This window comes from Passer domesticus, chromosome 14, assembly GCF_036417665.1.
Source record: "Passer domesticus isolate bPasDom1 chromosome 14, bPasDom1.hap1, whole genome shotgun sequence".
In the NCBI taxonomy this organism is placed as follows: domain Eukaryota; kingdom Metazoa; phylum Chordata; class Aves; order Passeriformes; family Passeridae; genus Passer; species Passer domesticus.
Window position 1 is genome coordinate 917,762 of NC_087487.1, and position 22,904 is coordinate 940,665.

Genomic DNA, 22,904 nt, shown 5'->3' on the forward strand with positions numbered 1-22,904 from the left:
AGTGCCCTGGCTGTTCCCGGGCTGTTCCCGGGCTGTGCCCTGCAGTGCCCTGGCTGTTCCCGGACTGTTCCCGGGCTGTTCCCGGACTGTTCCCTGGCTGTGCCCTGGCTGTTCCCGGGCTGTGCCCTGGCTGTTCCCGGGCTGTGCCCTGCAGTGCCCTGACTGTTCCCGGGCTGTGCCCTGCAGTGCCCTGGCTGTTCCCGGACTGTTCCCTGGCTGCTCCCGGGCTGTGCCCGGGCTGTGCCCTGGCTGTTCCCGGGCTGTGCCCTGCAGTGCCCTGGCTGTTCCCGGGCTGTTCCCGGACTGTTCCCGGGCTGTGCCCTGGCTGTTCCCGGGCTGTGCGCTGCAGTGCCCTGGCTGTTCCCGGGCTGTTCCCGGGCTGTGCCCTGCAGTGCCCTGGCTGTTCCCGGGCTGTTCCCGGGCTGTGCCCTGCAGTGCCCTGGCTGTTCCCGGACTGTTCCCTGGCTGTTCCCTGGCTGTTCCCGGGCTGTGCCCTGGCTGTTCCCGGGCTGTTCCCGGACTGTGCCCGGGCTGTGCCCTGGCTGTTCCCGGGCTGTTCCTGGGCTGTGCCCTGGCTGTGCCCTGTGGAGCCGTGCACGGGAACCGCCCCGTCCTGCAGCAGAGCCTCAGCCCCGCGGGGTCCGGGCTTGCCCGAAGCAGCAGCATCACAGACACATCCCCAGCAGTGTGCATCTGCCGGGAAATCGGGAACAGCATCGGCTGGGAGAGAGCGCTGCTGCTCCGAGCTGCTGCAGTGCTCGCTCGGGCTCTGTCCGGAGTGTTCCCCCCTGGTCGTGGCTGCTGCCTCTCTCTGTGTCGCCAGGAGGCGCCTGGAGCCTTGTATGTCAGCCGAGCCCTCTTGGAAAAACTGCATCCCAAGGGTTTCCCGTTCTTCGGGCTGCCCGGTAGAGACAGTGCCTTAGGAAACTTTATTATATTGTATTTTCCGATTTGTTTCCCCTTTAAGTAGTTCCTCTGCTGCAGCGCAGCAAATGCTCTCATCAAACCTCAAAATAGCTTCAGCAGTGGGAGTTCCAGTGGCAGGGCATATTTAGTTTTATTTGTATCCTGATTTCTTCCTACATGCTTTTCCTCTCCTCTCCGTATTAATCGATTCTGATTTTAAAATAAAATTCTTCATTTTGTATGTGCCCTGTATGTTCTTGGGAAATTGTTAAGTCTGCAGTCCTGCTCTTGCACACAGCCACTGCTTGCCTTACACAGTCATTCCCTGGCTCTGCAAGACTGCACAGACTGCTCTGGTGTGTCTGCTGTGGAGATGGTGGACTCACGGAATACCCTGCAGGAAAGAGGGAATGTTTGCTCTGCATTCCCTCAGTCCAAACTTGGGAGCATGTGGGAGTAGGAATTGCTAGCAGTTCAGTCAGTGGACCCTGTCAACTTTCTGCATTTTTCTGTCAGCATGAAATATATTTTGAAGCCCATTTTGAGCATTAGTTTTTAAGCACCTGTTCCTGATAAATACTGGTCATCTGAGATGAATTGTCAAAGACTGAACACAAGGAATAATGTGGGGATAGTAGAGCATTCTGTTTCTTTACTGAGTCCTAGATCTGGATTTTTAGGTGCACAGGAGTTAGTCACACATCTCGTACTAAAGCAGCGTTGGGGTGAGAACATGAAGCAGTGGCAGAGCATCAAAGACCTGAGCTGTGTCTGCCATTGCTAACCAACAGCAGGATCTGTTAAAGCTCCACTGAAGAGCTGCTAATGGTGAATGAAGGTGAGCAGCTGGCAGGGCTGGAGTTCCATGTCCATTGCATCCCATCCTTTTTCTGATACTTCCATTGCAAAATCCAAGCAAGCAAGCTTTACCATGTGTAACTTGTGGCAGTACTAATTATGCTAAACCTGAGTTTCACTCTGCTGCTGTAATGACCCTTCCTTGTATTATGTTCATTGCAGTTTCAAGTGCTTCCCAGTTTGCAGGAGTAATTCACTGGATCAGCCTAGTCATCCTCTCTGTTTTCTTTTCAGAGGTATGTATAACCAAAGTCTTTCACCACATTATGTTGTCACTGGAATTAGCAAGAGTTTTACTGTAGTTTGACTGGAAATAACATAGCACAGTGTATTTTAAGGAAAAAAACAAAGAAAAGTGTATTGTTGCTGCTTCTACTTAGCAAACTAAAAGGTGTTATTTAGATTAGCACTGTATGTCAGTTGCTCAGAATTGGTAAGGAAACATGGAAGGGAAGATAGTGCCTTAAAAATTATAATTGGTAAGCTGCAGAAAGAAATAATTATCTCTGAATCTACAGCCACTGGACAGGATTGTTTGATCCATTTGTTATCAGTGTCACTGGGTATAAAGTATAGGATTTAGATGAAGATATGTTCTTCAGGAATAAAGATCCATGGGAGTTTTGTACAAAAAGATCTGTTTTGAGAATGGCGTTATCTCCTCTCACAGTTTATTAGGGTAGTTTATATATTCCAGCTTGTTGCATATAGACCTAGTCAGAGAATGAAACAAATGGTGAATTGCTTTGCAAAAATGTTTATGAATGTATGCACTGGAAAAGGCTCTAGTCATGACGTAACAAATTACCAAATTGGGATAATCTGCCTTTCTGAGCTTTCAGTTTTGTTCTGGAAAGATGTCATTGGTATTGAGACATTTAGACTGCTCCTGAAACATTCCAAAATGCTTTTATTGCTATTTTTCAGGCTTTAATAATGTTACTTGTCACAATAACAAGTTTTATGTTTGTTAAGTTGGAAGAGTGCTTGGACTTAAAATATTTAAAAATATTTTTTCAGGTTTCACAGGAGAAAATATAATCCAGAGAGGTTTGTTAATGACTTCATTCTGTAGAAAATTTAGGTAGTTATAGGGTAAAGGTTACAAAAAAAACCCAATAATCAAAAAACAAAGCTATGATAGCTGCAAATGATTTATTGGATCACTGGTATTGGATTCATACTCATCATATATGATTGGTAATTTCCATGGTGCTCCTAATGAAATACATTTACATGTATCATTTTGTATTTCTCAACAGGGTTTTTTAGCTGGTGTTGTCAGTGGGTGCTTTCTGAAAGGGTTGTGTGATGGCAGGCAGGGATCTCACACTGCTCTGCATCCCAGCCTTGTGCTGCACTTACACAAACAGATCCCATTACTGGCCCCATCCTTTGACAGTACTGGTGGGTTGTAGGTTACATGTCAGATGTAAATAATCTCAAAACAATTAAAATAACTGGTAGTCTTTCCTTTGTGAATGATCCTAATTCCCAAAGGCTCAGGTTTGCTAGATGGTGTCCATTCCCTTTAAAGAAATCTGTTCCTCTCCCCTCCAGAATCTTCCCTTAGTGGGGATTAGCACCCTGGAGCTCGCTGTAATCCTGAGCTTCCCAATGGGATCAGCTGTTAGCAGCATGACTGCACAGCCCCATTCTCCTGACCCCTTTGCTTTCTGCAGCTGCTTGCCCCAGAAGCCTCCCCTGTGCTGCTCAGTTCCCTGCTGCTGGACTGCAGTTGTGTTTTCATTCCCCTGCACCACCAGCACTCTGCTCACACCTGGGCAGTGCTGTGTCCCTCCCTGAGTGCCCGGCTGCTGTTGGGCTGTTTGTGGCACTGCACACACACCCTGAGGCCAGGGCTCCTCTGGCTCAAGGAAGGAATTGGTTGTTTCAGTTCTGCTGGGACAGGGTACCCTCCAAAGTAGTTGAGCTGGTTCAGAAGTGTTTTTCAGGAAAAGAGTAACAGAAGTGTTTCACAAAGCCAAAACAGTTTCCCTGACTCACCATCCTCATTTTGGATCTGCATTGGCTTTTCTCTCTTTATTAGATATTTGGAACTACTTTGTCTACGTGCTGTTCTCATTTATTGTAAACTTATCCCTCACTTCAAGATCTACTTCTGTCTTCCAAAGTAGCTTCCTTCAGCTATTTGATTATGGTTTGAATTTAGATCAAAGAAAAATGAGGCCACAAGACAGCTATGTGAGGTGCACAGACCAGGGTAGATTTTTGGATATAGGTTCATTTGGCAGCTCAGAGGTAGGGTGGCTCCACAGAGCAGCTGGATGTGCTTTGGAGACCACCAGTAGACCACCAGTCTGGGAAAGAGTTCAGGTGCTGGGTTTGCTGGGGTTGGTCTTATGCCAGGTTGAGTTCATACTGAATTGAGTCTTAAGAGAGCAAAACCAGAGGGTATAATTTTCTGTCATCCAAATATTTTTTTTTTCCAAGAGGTTACAAAATACTGCAAAAATTGCAAATGGCTTTTTTTTTCATAGATTTTAAGAATCATAAATTTTAATTTAATTTTTTCCTTTGGTCCCTTCAGGGAATTCATTTTCCCCCTCTTATTCCCATACCATGAGTCAGCTGGTTTTGGGATCATTTGTTGAGAAAATCATATGTTACAGTGAGATTCTGAAGTCTGTGGTTGTTCATGCCAGGATGATATTCCAGAGATCAGCAGGTTTAATTAGTTTACCTGGGTATAACAGGCAACTGCTGAGGATTGATGAGTCCTTCAGTCATTGGTTTTTGACTCAAAGCAAGGATTCAAGGTTTCTGGTGTTCAAAAAACGTGATTTCCTTAGCAAGTACCCTGTTATGAGTTTGCATGTTTAGTGTTTATTCTGTAATTTGGTTCCCATTAGCTGTAAATATGGCTACAGAATTCTTCAGGAAGGCCTCAACTTAACAAACAAAGTTGTAAAATACTTGTCAAGATCCATAAAACTTTCAGCACAAAATCTAAATGTTTTGGAAGAATACCTCTGATTAAAGGTGGTGCTCTCAAAGCATTGCAAATAATTGCAGTGCAGTTGAAGTTAAACAGCCACTGGCTTTCTGCTTGGTTGAAATGAGGGGGCTAAACATGCCAGCAGCTGGCAAATGCCACCAGAACAGCTGCCAACAGAGCTGAGTAGCTGCTCTCACAGCATCTTCCTGCTTTCCCTAGGCTTGTCTTACAGCCACAAGCCTTAAAGGCACTTTATTCATTTTATACTCTGTCACTGTCTGTAACTTTCCAGCATTAAAATCATATTCAAGTGAAGTGCACAATAGCTTTTGTTTGCTTTTTTCCAAGTATTTGAACAGGATTTACTACTGGTTTGTCTCTGTTTACATACATCAATATGATTTGTCTGTGCACCAAATGTTACCCAGCCATTAAGACAGATGAGGAGAGAGAGGCACTCGGGGGAAATCCCAGTATCAGCAGCAGGGGGAGGCCAGGGCTGTACCCTCTCCAGAGGGCAAACTCAGCCTTGGTATTGTTGGCTGAGAAAAGGAGATGGGGACTGTCTCAGAGTTTTGGGAAGTGGATTGAAGTCTGCTCTTGGCAGTTCTCTCCCACTGCCACAGTTGCATGGTTCTGTGGTTCTTGTCCATCTCTGCTTTTCCACTAGGGCTGATGAGACAGTGCAAGAAGGGAGTTCCTTGATGTTAGCTGTTTGCTTTGCTCTGTGCAGCCAGCCCGGCACTCAGGCATCCTGCTGAAGGGAAGCACTTGAGGGTTTCCCTGGGAGGAACCAAGTCTTGTGTACTCAGTCAGGCAAGCACCAAATCACAGCTTTCTTGTGGCATCTGTGTCCAAGAAATGAGCTCTCAAATGTAGTAGAGTGAATCTGGGCTCCCAGCTGATGAACAGTCTGTTTCATTAGCCATGGCTCACAGGAGGAAAAACTCCAAGGCTTTCCTCATCCTCTGTCTTTAAAGGAAGTGTTCATAGTAACCTGCTACTTTTCTCCTTGTTAATAGCAATCTTTGAAAGGAATATAACCTCCAAAGGGAGACTCTGCTGTTAAGGTTCTGTTAAAAAAAGAAAAACATCCTAAATGGCAAAACTAAGTAAAAATGCCTTTCCCTTAACAAACACATAATTGATATTAGAGAAACTCAACTGTGTTACTTTTATTATATTGTTTGTGAGCTTCAAAGAGCTGAGTGGGAAGATAATAATCTCCTAATAATCTTCTGTAAGCTGTGGTTTATTTTCTGTGTGTTTACTTTTATTCCATGTACATACAACTTTTCTCCTGGTGCATAAATGCACTTCATTGCTGTAAGGTTTGCTTTCTAAATGGAGTGAGTAGTGATCTAGAAAGAAAGATATAGATTTTATATATTAATATGATTTATAAAGGTAAGTTTAGGCTTCTTTCTTTGCTAATGTGTATAAAATAAATTTTAGTATACTGGGAAATTTCTTTACTAAGCAATTTTCTGGCCTCGCAAAGAAGTAGTTACCATGGAAGGTGGTCCCATAAAGTTCTGGGAATCTTGCTGGACATCTGCCTGAAAGCCAGTCTGCCCATTTCATTTCCAGTAGTATACCTGGCTTACATTGTGCTCTATCAGTGCTTCATCTGTGCTTTCATCTCTTGATAGTGGCAGTGCAGCACGTCCTGTTCCACATGTTTCAGAGAGCAGAGTTAGTGCTTGTGTGACCGTGCCCAGAGGGAGCTTGTGATGCAGGGCTGCCTAAGACCAGTTCCCTGGCCACTCTGTATGTGTGGTGGAGTCTCTGGTGAGCCATTCCATGCCTGAAAAGCCCTTTCAAATCTATACAGAATTGTCAGTTGAAAACTCATTGGTTTTCCCTGTATGCTAAGAATTAAGATTGTGAGAGTATTGGGAGAACACAAGAAGAAATAAAGTACAGAGTTTGTGCAAAGGTGCATTAGGTATGTGATGTCCTGGTAGTGTTGGTGAGAGAAAAGACAGTGTGTTTGTGTCTGTTCATGGCTCCAAACTTTGGCAGGGAATGGTTTCTGTGGCACCATGAGCTGATGGAGCCCAGCAGTTGCAGAGTGCAGGACGTGGGGTTGGGTTGTACTGGACAGTGGTGAGGTGGGGCCTGTATTTTCAGAGCCTTGGTTGAAGAGGGGCTGTGTGAGGAGGGTGCCTGTGCCCTGCAAACAGAAGGATGTGTTTGTTTCAGTGTGCCAGCACGTTCCTCTGGGCCCTGCTGGCATGGGGACAGGGTGTGCTGGGACAGTAGCTCAGTACAGGCACACCAGGAGATGGCAAAAGGGGTTCTTCTAAGGACTGGATGAGCTAAGGCCACTGGGAGTGACCCAGATGGGAGGGGCTATAAATTACAGATTGGGTACAAGGTGTTCTGGAAAAGCTTTCAATAAATATTTGGTCTTATGAGATACGTGCAAAAGGCAAAAGCTTAATTTACAGAGTTTCTGGAGCCTCTGTGGCAGAGGTTGGAACGGAGGGAGGCAGGAAGGAAGGACAGACATCCCTTCCAACCACCTCCATCCTGTCTCTCTCCTGCCCAAGCTGAGTCCCACCATGAAATGCAGAGCTGCTCTCCTCTCTCCTTTGCCTGGTGCTGCTGGGCCAAGGTCCCCTCCTGTGCTGCCTGCTGCTGATTTCACACCACAGAGGGATTGGGCGCAGTGACTCACTGAGTAGTAAATTGTATATTAACTGTGCAAGCAGAAAAGTGCTTAAAATTACTTAATGTACCGTGCAGTCAGCTGACAAATGCAGATTGTGGGAATTCACATAGCTGGCTCAGCAAAGGACTTGGCCAAGTTTCCCTACAAAATCAGAGAGAGAACCTGCTGCATCTAAACCTCACTGCAGACAGTTAATGTCCTGCAAACAATTGTGTGTCACCAGGAGACTTTGTCAGTTTTGAAATTGGATTTCTGTCTGAAAAATTATTTAAAATTTTATCTGAGTTTACTTTAGCTTAAAGAAATTAACACAATTTTTCAGTCAGTTGCCTTTTATTAGTGCACTGGACAAACTTTTATGTAATAAATTAGCTTTAGCAGAAGAAAAATGTATTTCTGATATAACTAAAAAATATATGTGCTAAGGACTAAGTAAAAGGTTTCCAGTCAAAACACATCAAAGCTTTCTTTTCAAAGTACAAAAAAATCCAGTCTGACAGTGCTTTCTTTTAACAGGAAAGTGGTCACTCTGGTACTTAATTTTTTTTTTTCAAATCTGTATTCAAAAATGCAGAATGCCTGCGGTGTAATGCAAAACTGTGTGCATTTGTTACATACCTGCACATCAGTAGGAAACAACGGTTCTACTCCAGTTTTTCCCTTTTTCTTGTAGACTTTGTACTTAAAAATGCTAGAATTGTGGCTGACACTGGTTTTGTCTGTGATGAATGTTTTACAGTTGCAGTTCTCTTTTAATTCATATGCATCTTTCAATTTGGTCCTTGAACAGTAGGTAGGAAGTTTCCTGGATTGTTTATTTCTATCTCTGTGTTTTTTCAGATTCTGCTACAGGTCCTCATTTTTAAAGTTCTGTACAGAGACTGTATATAATCAAATGCAATATGTATATATTTGTATGAAACATATTTTTGATTGCTTTGCAAAAAAATACTGAAATGTTACATATAAGAAGTTCCAATGCTTTAATTTGCTGTCAAAGCATTTGTTATACTGAGCAATGAAGGAGGTGCCCAGTACAGTCCAAATTTCTCTGGTTCCACCTTTTCTGGGTGAGAGCTGTGGCAGCAGCAGTGGATGTTCTCTGTGCCATGGACACACGGAGGCAGAGTGGGGACAGCCAGGGCTGCTTTGGAGCTGTGCTGGCTCAGGCTGGCCCAGGGGCACCTCGGTGGCCAGGCTGGGGTCACCAAGGGCAGACTGCCTGTCCTGGCCCTTCCGTGGTGATGGGTGTGTTGGGAGTGACAGTGCTGCTGCACAGCTTGAAGAGCTTCCATGCAGAATAAATGTTTTCTAAGCTTACCCCCAGTTGTGCCGAGCTGGTTCTGAAGGGTGCACCTCTGGGCTCGGAGGAGCTGGCTCATCCCACCCTTGCACTCACCTTCCTGCAGTGCCTGTTCGAGCTGAGAGCCAAGCTGCTGATCATCTGGGCATGTTGTGCTGGACACCAACACCCAATCCTGCATTAAATGTCTGCCAAGCAGACTTCCAGTCACTGCTGGCTTGTGCTGATTCACAGCAGCAGAGTGGCAATGAAAACATTTGTGTTAGCTTCCAGCCCTTGGAACTGCTCACACCCATTAATGTGGCAGTAGCATGGTCTGATTTAAATGCTGCAGTCAGGAATTAAAAAAGCAGGAAGGAAAATACCTTTTTACATTCCCTCACCAGTCCAATGTTAAATCATATTTAGGGTTGTGAGGCAATGTCTCTGTTTTCTTTGTGCACATATGCCTCATTTCAGTGAAAATACCTTTGTGCACACCTGTCCAAAGGAAGGATGACTTTCACCCTCAGTTTTTGTGAAGTTGTTAGGATTTAGGATGGCTCCTCAGCCATCCTGTTAGTTGCTTATTGACCTGGCACTTCGTAAGTACTGCCCAAGCACAGCAGAGCCTGAGCTGTGCTCTCAGCAGGGTGGCCGTAGGAGACGTGGTGCCCCAACCTTTCAGAAGGCTCTGCTTGTCCCCGTGTGTTTCCCATGGCTGCCTGCTGTGGAGCCTGTATGCACCCCAGATTCAGCTGAACTGACAGGCTCACAAGTCACTTGTACTTCAGCTCCTCGGTGGGGAGGGAGGGAGGTGCTGGCAGAGGAGCTGGGATGCTTTTCCTGGCAGAATTCAGCTCAGGAGCTGAGCTGTGGCTGCAGGAGTGCCTTGGCTGGTCAGCACACAGCACGTGTGCTTACACCTTGTGCCTGGGTCAGATCACATCGTGCTGGCCAGTTTGGGGTCAGTAAGGGACTTGAGCACCTGCTCTCGTGCATCTCTTCCTCCACGTAATAAACCTTGAGGTTTATTTATAGGTTACTATGGAGAGAGCCTTACTCCCATGCTGCATTTGTGAAGTGCTTTGGAAGTGCAGTGATTTTAGGAGTACAGACTGGCAGCATTGGTGGATCTTGCTGTCTCTGTAGAGTGTCATCATTTTTTGTAGAGTAAAGAGGATGCTGCATTTTGTCTTCTGGCTCATGCCTCCCTTTCTCAGCCAGCCTTGGCCTGTGCCTCTGCATACCCCATTTCTGAGGTGTTGGCAGGAAAGTTTCCTGCTCCTTGGTGCTGTGGGGCTGGGCTCTGGAAGCACCATGTGCCCCACAGCAGTGTCCCCCTGGGCAGAGCAGGGTGAGTGCTGTTACCCAGGTTTGCAGTGCCAGCAGAATGGAGCACAGTCACCCCAGGCCAGCTGAGGCAGCTGGGCTCGTGGGGGTTGGCAAAACCACACACAGGAGCACGACTGAACAATTCAGTGTTGTTCTGCAATTAGGTACTGCTGGAATGATTGGCATCAGTTCAGAGCTGCTCGGGATTTAAGATTTGTATTTGTGGTGAAGAGTCACTTCTTTCTGCCCAGTTCTGGGCATGGTCACCCCCTCACATGTAGGCCTGCTGAGCACGGAGTCATTATGCTGCTCTTCAAAGGAGAAAGTAGCATTTTGGTGGCCCTTGTAGGGCTCCCAGCTGCCCACTCCTCATGTCTGTCAAAATCTGACCTTCGTGTTGCTGTTGGCAGGAAACATCCCTACCAATTAGGCTTTTATGTGAGTTCAATATCAATCGCAAGTTGACTGATGGATTTTTTCTTTTATTGTGTCTTCTGAAAGCCAAATTAAAAATTAGGAAAGGTGCCATTGGATTTTTGATAGGAATTCACCATTCGTTCATTCTGTGTTTTTTCTTTATTCCTCTTAGTTTTGCTTTATAGAGAAGTATCATAGAGATATTTTTCTCCCTTATCCTGTGACTTTCTGGGATCTTAAAATAAAGCAACTGCCTTCAACTGCAGTGAAGAGCATCTGCTCTTCAGGCTGATGAAGCATCTTAGAAAATCAGTGAGCACTGGCATATCAAAGATAGCCAGAAAAGAGATGTTTTTTCTCCCATTCTGACTGAGGGAGCCCCATGGTGGATCTTATATAGGCTTGGGTTGGGAGGTTCGGGAGGGTTGGTAATCTAAATCCCACAAATTTGAAAGCAAAATTTTAGGAAAGACTGATGAGCATTTGAACTTGGAATGTGTTTGTGGAGGTTTTGCTAAGTCAATATACTGGTTGGGAAACAATATCTGCTTTTTAAATATAGAAGTTTAGCCATTTCTAGATTATTATTTAGAAGAAATGTATAGTGCTTAAATAAGACCAAAAAATTATTCCCTAAATAAGTAAAGGAATAAATGTTTATCTAAGACTTCAATAACATTCATAATCTTTTTTCCCCTCATCTATTTTACTAGACAATTTTGAGGATTGTGGTCCTTGGCATATGGGATTACATTGAAAACAAAATAGAGGTAAGCTCTCTCTCTTGGTACTGTTTTCCAGGCAGCCCCAGTAGGACCATGAAGAACTGCTTTAGATGGCTTTGTTATTAACCTGGTGCAATACAATATCTTTTAAGGCAGATAAATACACACATTCTTTTCATTGTGTGCATTATCCATAGATGAGTGTTGCAGTCCCTTTTTCTTTGAGAGATTCAGAAGATTGCAATATTTGAAAATATTTTATGAAGGGAGGGATTTTGGTCTTCTTGCTCTTTGTGTGACTTTTGTTGTTAGAGCTGTGCTGGTCTAACTGACCACTGGTACCCTGTGATGTAAAAATTGTCACCTGAGTTTTATATCCCCATTGCCATAATTGAGTTGAAATTAGTTGAGTTAGTTGAAAAATTGCATGTGGTTTCCTGGTAGTAAATACTAGTTTGGCAAAACCCCCATTTTTATTGTGAAATTGTTTTGATAAGCACTGTAATCAGTACCTCAAATTAAAAAATACATAGAATGTATATACTCTTGTAGAGAAAGAAATGAAAATTCTTGTGTAGTAAATAATATATAATCCCAATCTGAGCAGAAATCCGGAGATCAGGAAAATTAAAAGCTCTTTCTTGATACTGCTTCATAAACCACTACTCTGCAGGAAGAACCAGAAGACAATCTAGGTGTTCTTGGAGCATAATCAGTGTAGACACTTGCATATTTTTGTAATGAAGTTGTAAACATTTTAACTTGTTTTGCTGAAAAAATAAACGAAACTTAAATAATTAATTCAGAGTTTCTTATTATTAAGGCTAAATGCAGCAGTTTCTGATAATTCATCTTGGTAATTTGGAATAGTGATATTTTTTACCACCCATTGAGTGGCTTCAATAAGAAGTATTTCTTTTCAATACACTGAATTGTTATACACAGTTCTGAATAAGTAGTTGTTAAAAAAAACGTGCCCTGCCTCTTTATGCAAACAGTTAATCAGTGGGCCTTGGCAGCAGGGGAGGGTTTCAGCAGGAATGAGAACGTGGTGCTCTGTTCTCCTCTGCTGGGCCAGTGTGGGACAGACACAGCACTGCTGCCACTTTGCTCTGAGACACATTTACTGGCTCACTTCTGTCTAATGCTTTGCACAGTTGCTTTTTCTGATCTAATCCCAATGCAGCCAGTGTCACATAAGTCATTCAGAGCAGTGCCAATTGTCAAACTCCTTGCAAGACTCACTGCCCCATGCAAGTGAGAGCAGGCAGTCTTTCTGTAGGTGCACAGCCATCCCCACATGTGAGTAGCCAGGACATGGCCAAGAGCCATTAAGTCTCTTGGTTCCATCTTTTTCTACTCGTCTTCTTGATCTCTTCATGTAGACAGTAAGATCTATGAGCAGGGACTGCATTTTTTTTTTTTTTTAGATGACACCATGCCAAGTAACAGGTAATAAATACCAGGGATGATAAAACTCTTTGGCTGTAATAACATTTAGACTATCACTTCTCCTTGGGGATTTTGGCCAGTATTTCCAAATACCTTTCTCTCCCCCTTCCCTTCCACCACAGTTTATCTTTCTTCACCTCATAAAAAGCACTCAGGAATTCTGTTGTGCTACCTAAAAAGGATGCAGCCTTTCTGTGACTTGGCCACCTCTCATATCCCTTTCAAATAGGTACATAATTGCATTTCTTTTGGACAAAGAGGGACTCCTTCAAGATTTCAAAGAGGAACAGCAGGGATATGATGTTAAGGAAAAGTTTGAAAAAACTGATTTCTCTCTAGGTGTTTGATGGTGCTATCATAATCTTGTCCTTGGCACCAATGGTGGCCTCAACAGTGGCTAATGGCCCCAGCAGCCCGTGGGATGCCATCAGCCTTATCATCACTCTGCGCATCTGGAGGGTGAAGAGGATCATTGATGGTGAGTGGGGACTCAGCTCGTGGCTGCAAGCATCACCTGGCAGGCTGGGAAAAGAGTTTTAAAAATACAGAAAGATTGCTTGCTACCACTGTTCCTGTCATTGTCCTTTCTCTTACATTTTGCTAGCACTGAACAGAAGAGAGTTATGACTCCCATGGAGGAGAGTGGGTCTGGAGATCATGGCTGTATCTCCTGCTCTCTAGGACCCTTTATAATTTATTGGTTTGTTTTCCTGTTAGGCACCTTCCTATCCCCTGTCCTGTAAAGTAAATGTCCTGACCTGCTTTATGTCTCTTGCCACCAGTTGTCATTCTTGATGCTGCAAAATAATTGATTCTCTGCTTTGCTGATATTTGCTGCACCCTCCCCATAACCATGCAGCCAGCTCTGTCTTGGGACTTTCTTTTCAAAGTTTTTGTCAGTAAATAAGTTTTATGTGGGATTCCAGGAGGATTTTCTTGCCCTGGGGACTCCCAGCAGGAGGTGCTCTCTGCAGTGCTGTGTATCCTGGAAATGAAGTGCATATTGGTGGTGTTTTGCACAGACCTCTGTGGGGATCTGCCAGGGGAGATGAAAAGTCCCCAACAAGTCAAGATTGCAGAGAGCAGAGTCTGTGGCTGGGCTGGAAGCAAGGACTTTACTGTAGGTTACTGTGTGCTCAGCAGCTTCAGGCAGCTTAGGGAAGATGAATGGCCTTTTTGCTGATGTGTGAAAAATTAGATTTGGGTTTAATGCCCAGGAAACTTTGTGTTCAGAGTTCAGAGTTTAAACAGATCTGGGTTTAAATGCCCAGGAAACTTTGTATTCAGAGTTCAGGAGAGGTCATAGCCCTCTGATTGAAGCATAAAACAAAATTGCAGGATTTTGTGTAGCTTCAGAAAACATTAATTGCAGTATGTATTGACCAGTTTTTCTGGTCAGTGTGAGTTTGCCATAGTTAAGTCATGAGCAAAATTTCTAGAGCCATTCAGAAAACGTATTGAAAACTGGCCTGTAGCTTGAAAAGCCATATTAGATAAATGCTCTTTTTTTTTCTTCAAAATATCTTTCTTAGTCTGCTGTGTCCATTAAGGACTGATTTCTAACCACAAAGTCTAGGAATTAAATGGTTAGGGCTGTGGAATAGTTTTTTCTCCTGGGGGAGCTGTGCTGTTCAGGTTTAGAGGGAATGGGGCTGACTCTAAAGAGAAAATCCTCCTACCCAGTAGTTCAGGAAATCTGTGGTGAACACTGGGGAAGAGCTGTACTAGCATGGAAACTGGGAAGAACAGGCAGCATTCATTTCAGTTCATGGAGGCAGATGGAGGTCTGACCAAACAATATCTAGACCCTGCATTTCCTGTGTGAGAAATCCCTCCCTGAAAAATGTACCCTAGTTCTGCTTCTATTGGAAATACTCTAGTTCTCTGGATGCAAGGGAAAGGGATGATGTTCTTTGGCCTGTAAAGGTTTTCTTCCTGATAAAAAAACCAAATAACAGCTGGGTTGCTTTAAGTGTTATTTGTGTTTTCCAGCATATGTCCTTCCAGTGAAAGTGGAGATGGAGATGATGATTCAGCAATATGAGAAGGCAAAAGTTATTCAAGATGAGCAGCTGGAAAGACTAACCCAGATCTGCCAGGAACAAGGGGTAAAGTTCAGTTATGTCTTTATTTACGCATATCTTGTCAAGGCAAGTCAAACAGTTCATGTACTTTGCTGCAGGCTGAGCTTTGAGAAGTACCACTGGGACTTGTGCTGTGGGGTGACAGGTCTCAGTGCTAAAGAAGCATTAGCTGCAGCCAGGATATTGTCAGCATGGTATTTGTCAAACAGCAGTCAGCTGCCTCTGCTGCTGGGCTCGTGTTTTCAGAGGTGAGGAAAACAAATGTGAGGAACAGAAAATAAACAGTTCCAGTATGTCATTTATTAAATGAGAACAGCTAGTTTGACATAGTAGTAACATACAAAAGCCATTGTTGGAGACTGCAGCTAGTATTCCTAGGGAAAGGATGTGCAATTTAAAAGAATTAATTTCCCTGCTTTAAATGCAAGAGGTGGCTTCCCTGTAGGTCAGTCAGAGACTCCTGGCAAGCTCAGAATGTTGCAGTAGAAGCTTCTAGTTCCTGGAAGCAAGTCAAGATTTAAGACTCTTCCCAGGCCCCCAAATGTTCAGTGATTCAGTCTAGAGGTAAGGGAAGGTGAAGTTTGAAATATCTCAAGTGAATATATTTTACATGAAAAAGGTGTAAAACCATTTTTGGGGCAATGAGCCACGAGTTTTTGCCATTTGTCTTATGCAAATGAGTTTTTGACTAACTTGCTTTAAAGTAGAAAGCAGGGATGAATGTTGAGGCTTGGGATAAGTGAGTGTTGAGGTGACCATCAGACCACAACAGGATGATCCCCAGGTGATTTACTTCTTGTTTCAGTGAAAGGGGAACTATGAGATATAGTCCAAATAAATCCTGGAGGTTTCTAGCTTCCAACTACCACTCCTGGCTTGTGGCAGGTATTTTTGAAATAAAAAAAACATCAGTATTTAGGTCCCCAACTGATTTTTAGGTTTAGGTCCAGATCGCCTGGATGTCAGCCTAGGATTCTGCAATGAACTGCTGGTGGTGGCGAGTTGCTTTGTCTGTGTGATGCTTTAGGAAGAATTGTAAACAGTGTGTCATTTCATAACACTGCTTTTGAGTCACTCATATTAACCATAACAAAGTTCTAAACCTAAGGCTTGGCTTCTGCCCAAAATTAGTAAGTGCCAACTGTATTGTCTTGGGTGGCAAAACTGCAGTCCTCTTCATAACAGCTTTGCACAATGATACTTGGTGGTTTGGGTTCTGTCAAGGTTGTGAAATTTCCAGATAAATGGTATACACCTCATTTTACAAGGGAGAGAAATCAGTGATTTCTTGAGTCCCAGTGCAGTATTTTGTCTGTCATACCATATTAAAGGTCTTGACAATCATAAATTGTAAAACACTTGTTTTTAGGAACTTTGCTATGCAGCCAGATAACACTCTCAATCTCTAAACAATTTTTGATGTTATAGTTTCATAGTCTGATCCCAGGTGGGGTTCAGGAGCAGCTCTTGCTGCTCTTTCTGAGCCAGGTGCTCCTGAATGTCTGACCAGAATTGCCCTAAATCCCAGCTCTGATGGTCACAACCTGTACAGCAAAGAAAGAAATGCTGCACTGGGAGAGGAGTAAATCTGAGAAAACAGAGCAGGTTCTCTTGCAGCCTTCAGGTGTCATCTGCTATGGAAAAATACAGTCTGTAGAAAGATAACAGCATGCTAAATCCCTGTTACTGGCCTGACTTGCTGCCAAACAACTGTCTCAGCTGTATAATATCAGGTAAATGTACTAATTTGCTGCAGTTAGTAACATAAGACATTGACAGGAGTACTGCATCCTTTTTTTGTAAATTATTAGCTTCATAATTCAGTCAAGAAAAAGTTGTCAGCATTATAATATTCACATTAACGTTGTGTACAGCATCTGATGGGGAAAGTGGCTCCTAATGGTGTATTTAATGTCTAAATTTCTTCCAGGTTTTTGCTTTTTCTTTTGATCACCTTTCCTGAGCTTTCTAAAGGGCTGCTGGTTCATGGTGTTTCCGTGTGCTGGTCTGCTTTGAGGGAAGGTTTGCCTGCAGTAGTCAGGCTGTGCCAGAGCAGAGCAGCAGCCAGGGGGGTCCCAGGCTGCCCTGTCCGTGCGGTGCCAGCTGTGCCAGGGCAGGGGTGCTGGGGCAGACAGGGCACCGGGGTGCCCTGCAGCCCAGCAGGGGGGGCAGGCACTGATGCACCCTGTGCTGCACCTTTGTGACCTCACTGGTGATTTGCATTTATTCAGTAGTTAGAGATGGGCTGAGAACATTCTTGGTGGAAAGGTTTCCCAGTGCTTCCTTTTCTGAGATCCTGTGTTTGGTTTCTTACTGCTTTGCTGCTGCTCAGGCAGTTGGGGTTGGAATTCTCAGGGTCTGGCATATTCTGCAGATGAAATGATCTTGAAAGTTTCAAGCAAAGTATTAATTATTTTGTTAGAGGATTTGGGAAAAGTAGTTAGCCTGTTTTGCTTGGGATTTAAAATAAAAATAATTAGTGTCTGGTTCTCTGAGAAGTTCCATGCTGATTTGAAGCTGGTGCTTAATGCTAGGCAGACAAAACCAGGATTTCTGTTTTAAAAATTAAAAGCAGGAAAGATACAACCTCCCTTCATCTTTTTGAATTCTCCTCCTTTTGTCAGTTGTGGGGTTTTTTTGACCAGTGATGGGGTATTACAGCTATGAAGTACATTTCCATTCCTGACTGACATTGGAGATGTACTTTTGCAAACATGGAAACTCTTTTCACATGTTGCTTTTTGGCTAACTGTACATCTGAAAAACAGAATATATTTATAATTTATGCTTGCACAGACCACCACTTTGTTCTGTGTAGTACCCCACTGCAACTGTTTGAATAGTTTGCTTTTTATTTATTCTCCGTTGGCCAGAAAAAGAGATTGTTAAGCAGGAATGGAACATAAGGGATTCCTAAAAATGGGTAAAGGTAAAAGAAGTCTCACTGTCTTGAGACTTGCAGTCACTGTCAAGAATATGCAGAGTATATTACTGATGGTTTTGTTTTATCAGAATAATTTAAATTGCAAAACAAAGTTCTGAAGTTTCATTAGCTACAAATTCCAGTTAGGGAAGATTGCTTTTTTTCTCTGGAATCACCTGTAAAGGAATTTCCATTTCTGATAGTAGATATACTTAGCTGATCTTTTCTGCTTAGCTTTCAGAAGAGTCATTCAGCTGAACACAGCCAGGAGTATGTGCTCAGCCTTATCACACCAGAGCTCCTTTTCTGTCAGTTCCTGTAGAATTGGGGTTTTCAGCATTCGTAACACTGCAACAAGTATGGGAGCTGTATTTTTTTTATCTTGGAATATAATTTGTACAACAGCTGCCAGTTTAATGACAGGGCTATTTAGCTGGTAAAATTACCTATCGGAGAAATAACATATGCTATCCTCTCATAATAATTTTAATTTATTTCTAACTACCAGTCATTTTCTTGGTGGATGGAAGGCAGCCAAGGTCATCCCATGTTTTATTCTACCCATAAATCATTAGTTTGCAACTGTCTCCTGATTTTTATTGTTACCAACAATGGCCTAACTAATGGAAATAAACATTGGATTGTATCCCAGTGGCAGATGAGTTTTAGGGCAGGGCATTCTGTACAGACAGCACTAATAGAATTGAGCAAAGTTATTGCTCCTGCACTAGACACAAGTAAGCTTCTGGCTAAAATGTTCATTGATCTCTCAGAAACTACTCATTAAAGGGGAGTACTCAGTGATTCACTGCTAAGTCTTCTTTCGAGTCTTGCATATGTATTATAAAATATCAGCTAGGATGGGTGGCCCACTTAATAAAACCAGGCATGTGAAAGGAGATGTTATCTAGAGCTCTGGGTGGCTCTGTCAATTTACCTGCTTAGAAATAATCACCTAATGCATTATTTCAGTGAGGAAGTGCTCAGGAGTGCCCCATAATTATTTCTGGTTTGTTTCCTGACAAAATATTGCCAGGTTTGTTCTGCAAGAGGACATGTAACAGATTTTGAAAATGGTAAGTTTAAATTCCCCATTGGTGAACTTTATCTTCGTGCCAGACAATCTAGTTATTCATTCTTCTCTAAAGCATTCTGTATCTCCCTTTTTCTTGGTAATGAGTGTATTTTCACATCAACCACATGTATTACACCTTTGTTGCTGTCTTCAGCTGCATCGTGGTGGGTGTACCCAGACAGTTCTCAGAGGTGCACAGAGACGTGCAAACTTTCTGTGAAATACAAGAACAAACATTTTCATTGTGAGAATGGGCAAGCACAGGAGCATCTTGCCAGGGAGGTGGTGCTGTGTACACACAGCCTGGAGATAGTCAGAATTTGAGAGGACAACCTGAGCTAAATGGAGCTGCTTTAAGCAAGATGTTGGATTAGATGGCTCTCCCAGTTCCATTGCAGCTTACATTATGCTGGGATTCTATGAAGTTTCCAAAAATATTTTTCCGTTACAGAGTATGTTGGAACTTACTGGTAAATACCCACCAGAAGCTTCCAAAGTATTTGTAATTAAGGAACAAGAATGTTGTAGGTGTCAGGAGGTGGTTTACCTTTATCTTCAACACAAGAGCATTTGTTTGCTCACCGGCTCTCTTTGAGATTTGCAAGGTTCTTCCACAGAGCTGATACCTATGAGTTAAAATAAATCAAAGTATGTGTTTAAGTTTATATGCCCTTTTTTTGTCGTCTGATGATATGTGCAGTGTGCCCCTGCCCTGCAGGCTGAGGGAAGGATGGTGTACCTGAAGTACAGACTGTGGTTTCCTCAGTCCAGCTGTGCTGGTCCAGGTGTACACTCAGGTCACTACATCAGCTCCTACTGCAAACAGAAATTTGACGTGTTCCCTTGGCCCAGAATTTTACCTTAAAAAGACTGTTACATATACCTTCTAATGATTTATTTTAGCTGCTCTGGACTGCCTGAATGAAGTCAGAGCAATCTCATTAGCTCTTGTACACATTAGAGCTGCCTGAGGTCAGTGTGCAATATAATCTTCAGTAGATAGAAGCACCTACAACCTAATTTGCTCATGCAGCCTCTCGCTGCATTTCACCTGTAAGGAACACGCCCTTAGACTCAACCTTTGGTTTAGGGGTTGCTTTGAGTGGCTGACACTGTTCCAGCGTCAGCCTGCAGGATCCTGGGATAATGCTTGGGAAACAATTCCTACCGGACCAGTCGCCTCTGTAGATCCAGGCCTTTTGTGAACAAAAATTCTGTTTCTCCTCTGTGACAAGGGCCATTGGTACCTGGGCTCGGTGACAGGGTGACACTGGCACCCAGATTGGTAGCTGTGACAGGGTGACACCAGTGCCCCAGTCCGGTGTCTGTGACAGGGTGACAATGGAGCCCAGTTCGGTGTCTGTTACGGTGTTCCCGTACCCGGTGTGTTCCTCTGCCTGGTGTGTTCCGTGCCCAGTGTGTCCCATGTCCAGTGTGTTCCCATACCTGCTGTGTCCGTGCCCGGTGTGTCCGTGCCTGGTGTTCCCATACCCGGTGTGTTCCCATACCCGGTGCGTTCCCCTGCCCGGTGTTCCCGTGCCCAGTGTGTTCCCATACCCGGTGTGTTCCCATACCCGGTGTGTTCCCGTGCCCGGTGTTCCCATACCCAGTGTGTTCCCATACCCGGTGTGTTCCCGTGCCCGGTGTTCCCGTACCCGGTGTGTTCCCGTACCCGGTGTGTTCCCGTACCCGGTGTTCCCATACCCGCTGTTCCCGTACCCGGTGTGTTCCCGTACCCGGTGTGTTCCCATACCCGGTGTGTTCCCATACCCGGTGTGTTCCCGTACCCGGTGTGTTCCCGTACCCGGTGTTCCCATACCCGGTGTGTTCCCATACCCGGTGTTCCCGTACCCGGTGTGTTCCCGTACCCGGTGTTCCCATACCCGCTGTTCCCGTACCCGGTGTTCCCATACCCGGTGTGTTCCCATACCCGCTGTTCCCGTACCCGGTGTTCCCATACCCGGTGTGTTCCCATACCCGGTGTTCCCGTACCCGGTGTGTTCCCGTACCCGCTGTTCCCATACCCGCTGTTCCCGTACCCGGTGTTCCCGTACCCGGTGTGTTCCCGTACCCGGTGTTCCCATACCCGCTGTTCCCGTACCCGGTGTTCCCATACCCGGTGTGTTCCCATACCCGGTGTTCCTGTGCCCGCTGTGTCCCGCGGTTGGTGGCGCGGCTGCAGTTCCCGCCGTGCTCGGCAGGTGGCAGCAGCGCGGCGCTGCGGGCCCGTGTCCCCGCGGCCGGAGCCGAGCCGGTGGCACGGAGGGACAGTCCGGGGCTGTGCCCGGCCCTGCGGGCTGGGAGCGCTGGCAGGGACCTGTGCCGGTTGGAAATGCTCGCACAGTGACCTGTGCTGCTCGGAAATGCTCGCACAGTGACCTGTGCCGGTTGGAAACGCTCGCACAGTGACCTGTGCCGGTTGGAAATGCTCGCACAGTGACCTGTGCTGCTCGGAAATGCTCACACAGTGACCTGTGCCGCTTGGAAATGCTCGCACAGTGACCTGTGCCGGTTGGAAATGCTCGCACAGTGACCTGTGCCGGTTGGAAATGCTCGCACAGTGACCTGTGCTGCTTGGAAATGCTCGCACAGTGACCTGTGCTGCTTGGAAATGCTCGCACAGTGACCTGTGCCGGTTGGAAATGCTCGCACAGTGACCTGTGCCGGTTGGAAATGCTCGCACAGTGACCTGTGCCAGTTGGAAATGCTCACTTTGTCCCCAGGAACTGAGTGCACAGGTGGAGTGTGGCTCTCCCCGTTTCTGCTGTGGCCTCCTTCTCCTTCACACCTGTGTAACGCAGTGATGCATTCAGGCTTCTGATTGTTACACTGCTCAGCAAAGCTTTGTAAATGCTGAAGCTCCTTAAAGCAGACATAGTTATTGAGCTGACTTTTAGCTAGTTCTGTCTATTTGTTTGAAAAAATACCTGCCACATTTTTTGTCTTGCATGAAAAAAGGAAATCGTACCATAACTCTGGGCCAGAATTAAGCATTTCAATGACAGTTATTTCTTTTTCTGACACATGTAAATGTTTTTGAAGGGTGAAATGTAGAAGAACAGAAATTATGTTTGAGCAAGACAACATGAAAAAAAAATCTCCAAATTTCTTTTTTGCCTAATTTGTTTGAATGCATTTCTTCCATTAAACCAAAGGGTTCTTTCTCTCTTTAAAGGTGGAATGTCAGGTATTCCTTGTGATTCCTTGTTTTTCTCTAGTCAGCAGCGATAAAACCTGAAATCCCTATGTTCATACTGGCACAAGCACCTTGAGCTTCAGGATGCTTCAGGCTGGCTGGGAACAGAGTTAGCAGTGCCAGTCCTTCCTAGCAATAGGTTAACACAATAACACGAATCTGCCATGGAGGCTTCGTTGCAGGAAATCAGGGAGCAGGGCAGTATTTTGACATTTGCTGATTCCACCTGACTCCTGACTGCCACTGCCAGAAGACTTTGGTTAAAAGCAGTGAGCACTTGCAGCCAGCTGTTTGCAGCTGCCAGGCCTCTGTGCATGGGATTGCAGGTGGAGGAAAAGCTGTGTGCTTTGTTAGAGCCCTGGATTAGCTGCTTTAATGGGATCTGGAAAGCTTGAGCTGCCCTTTGGCTTTCTAGATTTGAGTCTTGCAATGGGCCTTCCAGTTACTGTAGTTTCTTCCCAGATGCTCTGAAAAGCAGATGGACTCCAGGTGTGGCAAACTGGAATCCCTTTTCCTTTCCTGAATTTGTGGAAATTCTGTCTTCTTTCCCCTCCCTGTTGTTTGCACCATGTCTGACTGCAGTGGAATGAATGGAGTGCAGTGATGGGTTCCCAAATCTGCCAGTGAAGCAGATCTGAGTCACATCTGAGGGTGAAAGGCACAGCCAGGTGCACTCAGTCAGGGCTGTTCCACACCAGTTTTCCAGCATGGAGGTTCCAATTCCATGTGTGCCATGGCTGTGGAGTGGCAGCTGCCATGTCCTGCTCTGCTGTGGCTCTGCAGGCCCTGAACCAGGGCAGGCTCAGCAATGCCACATTTGAATGTTTGCCTGTTACTCACCTCATTTGTGTTTCCCTCTCAGACTCTAGAATTAGACATGACTTGGTCACTGCTGTACTGCTGATTTTAAAGAGTTACTCTTTTAAAGAGAAACTTCCTTGCAGCCCCACAGCTGTGCTGTGTGGCACAGGGAGTTTTTTCCTGCTTATATAAGGGTATAAAGGGTCTCTGCAGC

At 44.8% G+C, this 22,904-nt stretch overlaps 1 protein-coding gene and 1 long non-coding RNA gene across 5 annotated transcripts in view; one reads left to right on the top strand and one right to left on the bottom strand.

Moving 5' to 3' along the window:
• Window positions 1-22,904, top strand: part of TMEM266 (transmembrane protein 266) — an 84,509-nt gene that overhangs the window by 42,380 nt on the left and 19,225 nt on the right. For all 4 annotated transcript variants that reach the window (XM_064389721.1, XM_064389722.1, XM_064389723.1 and 1 more), the window contains 4 exons: window positions 1,927-2,000; window positions 11,148-11,204; window positions 12,951-13,089; window positions 14,604-14,719. In XM_064389721.1, coding sequence (XP_064245791.1) covers window positions 1,927-2,000; window positions 11,148-11,204; window positions 12,951-13,089; window positions 14,604-14,719 — 386 coding nt within the window. The remainder of the gene's footprint in view (window positions 1-1,926; window positions 2,001-11,147; window positions 11,205-12,950; window positions 13,090-14,603; window positions 14,720-22,904) is intronic.
• On the bottom strand, window positions 16,875-20,237 carry LOC135280713 (uncharacterized). The gene is made up of 4 exons (XR_010347571.1): window positions 19,862-20,237; window positions 19,433-19,509; window positions 19,241-19,319; window positions 16,875-18,907 (listed from the first exon to the last, which is right to left on the bottom strand). It is a non-coding gene; the product is annotated as an uncharacterized LOC135280713 (long non-coding RNA).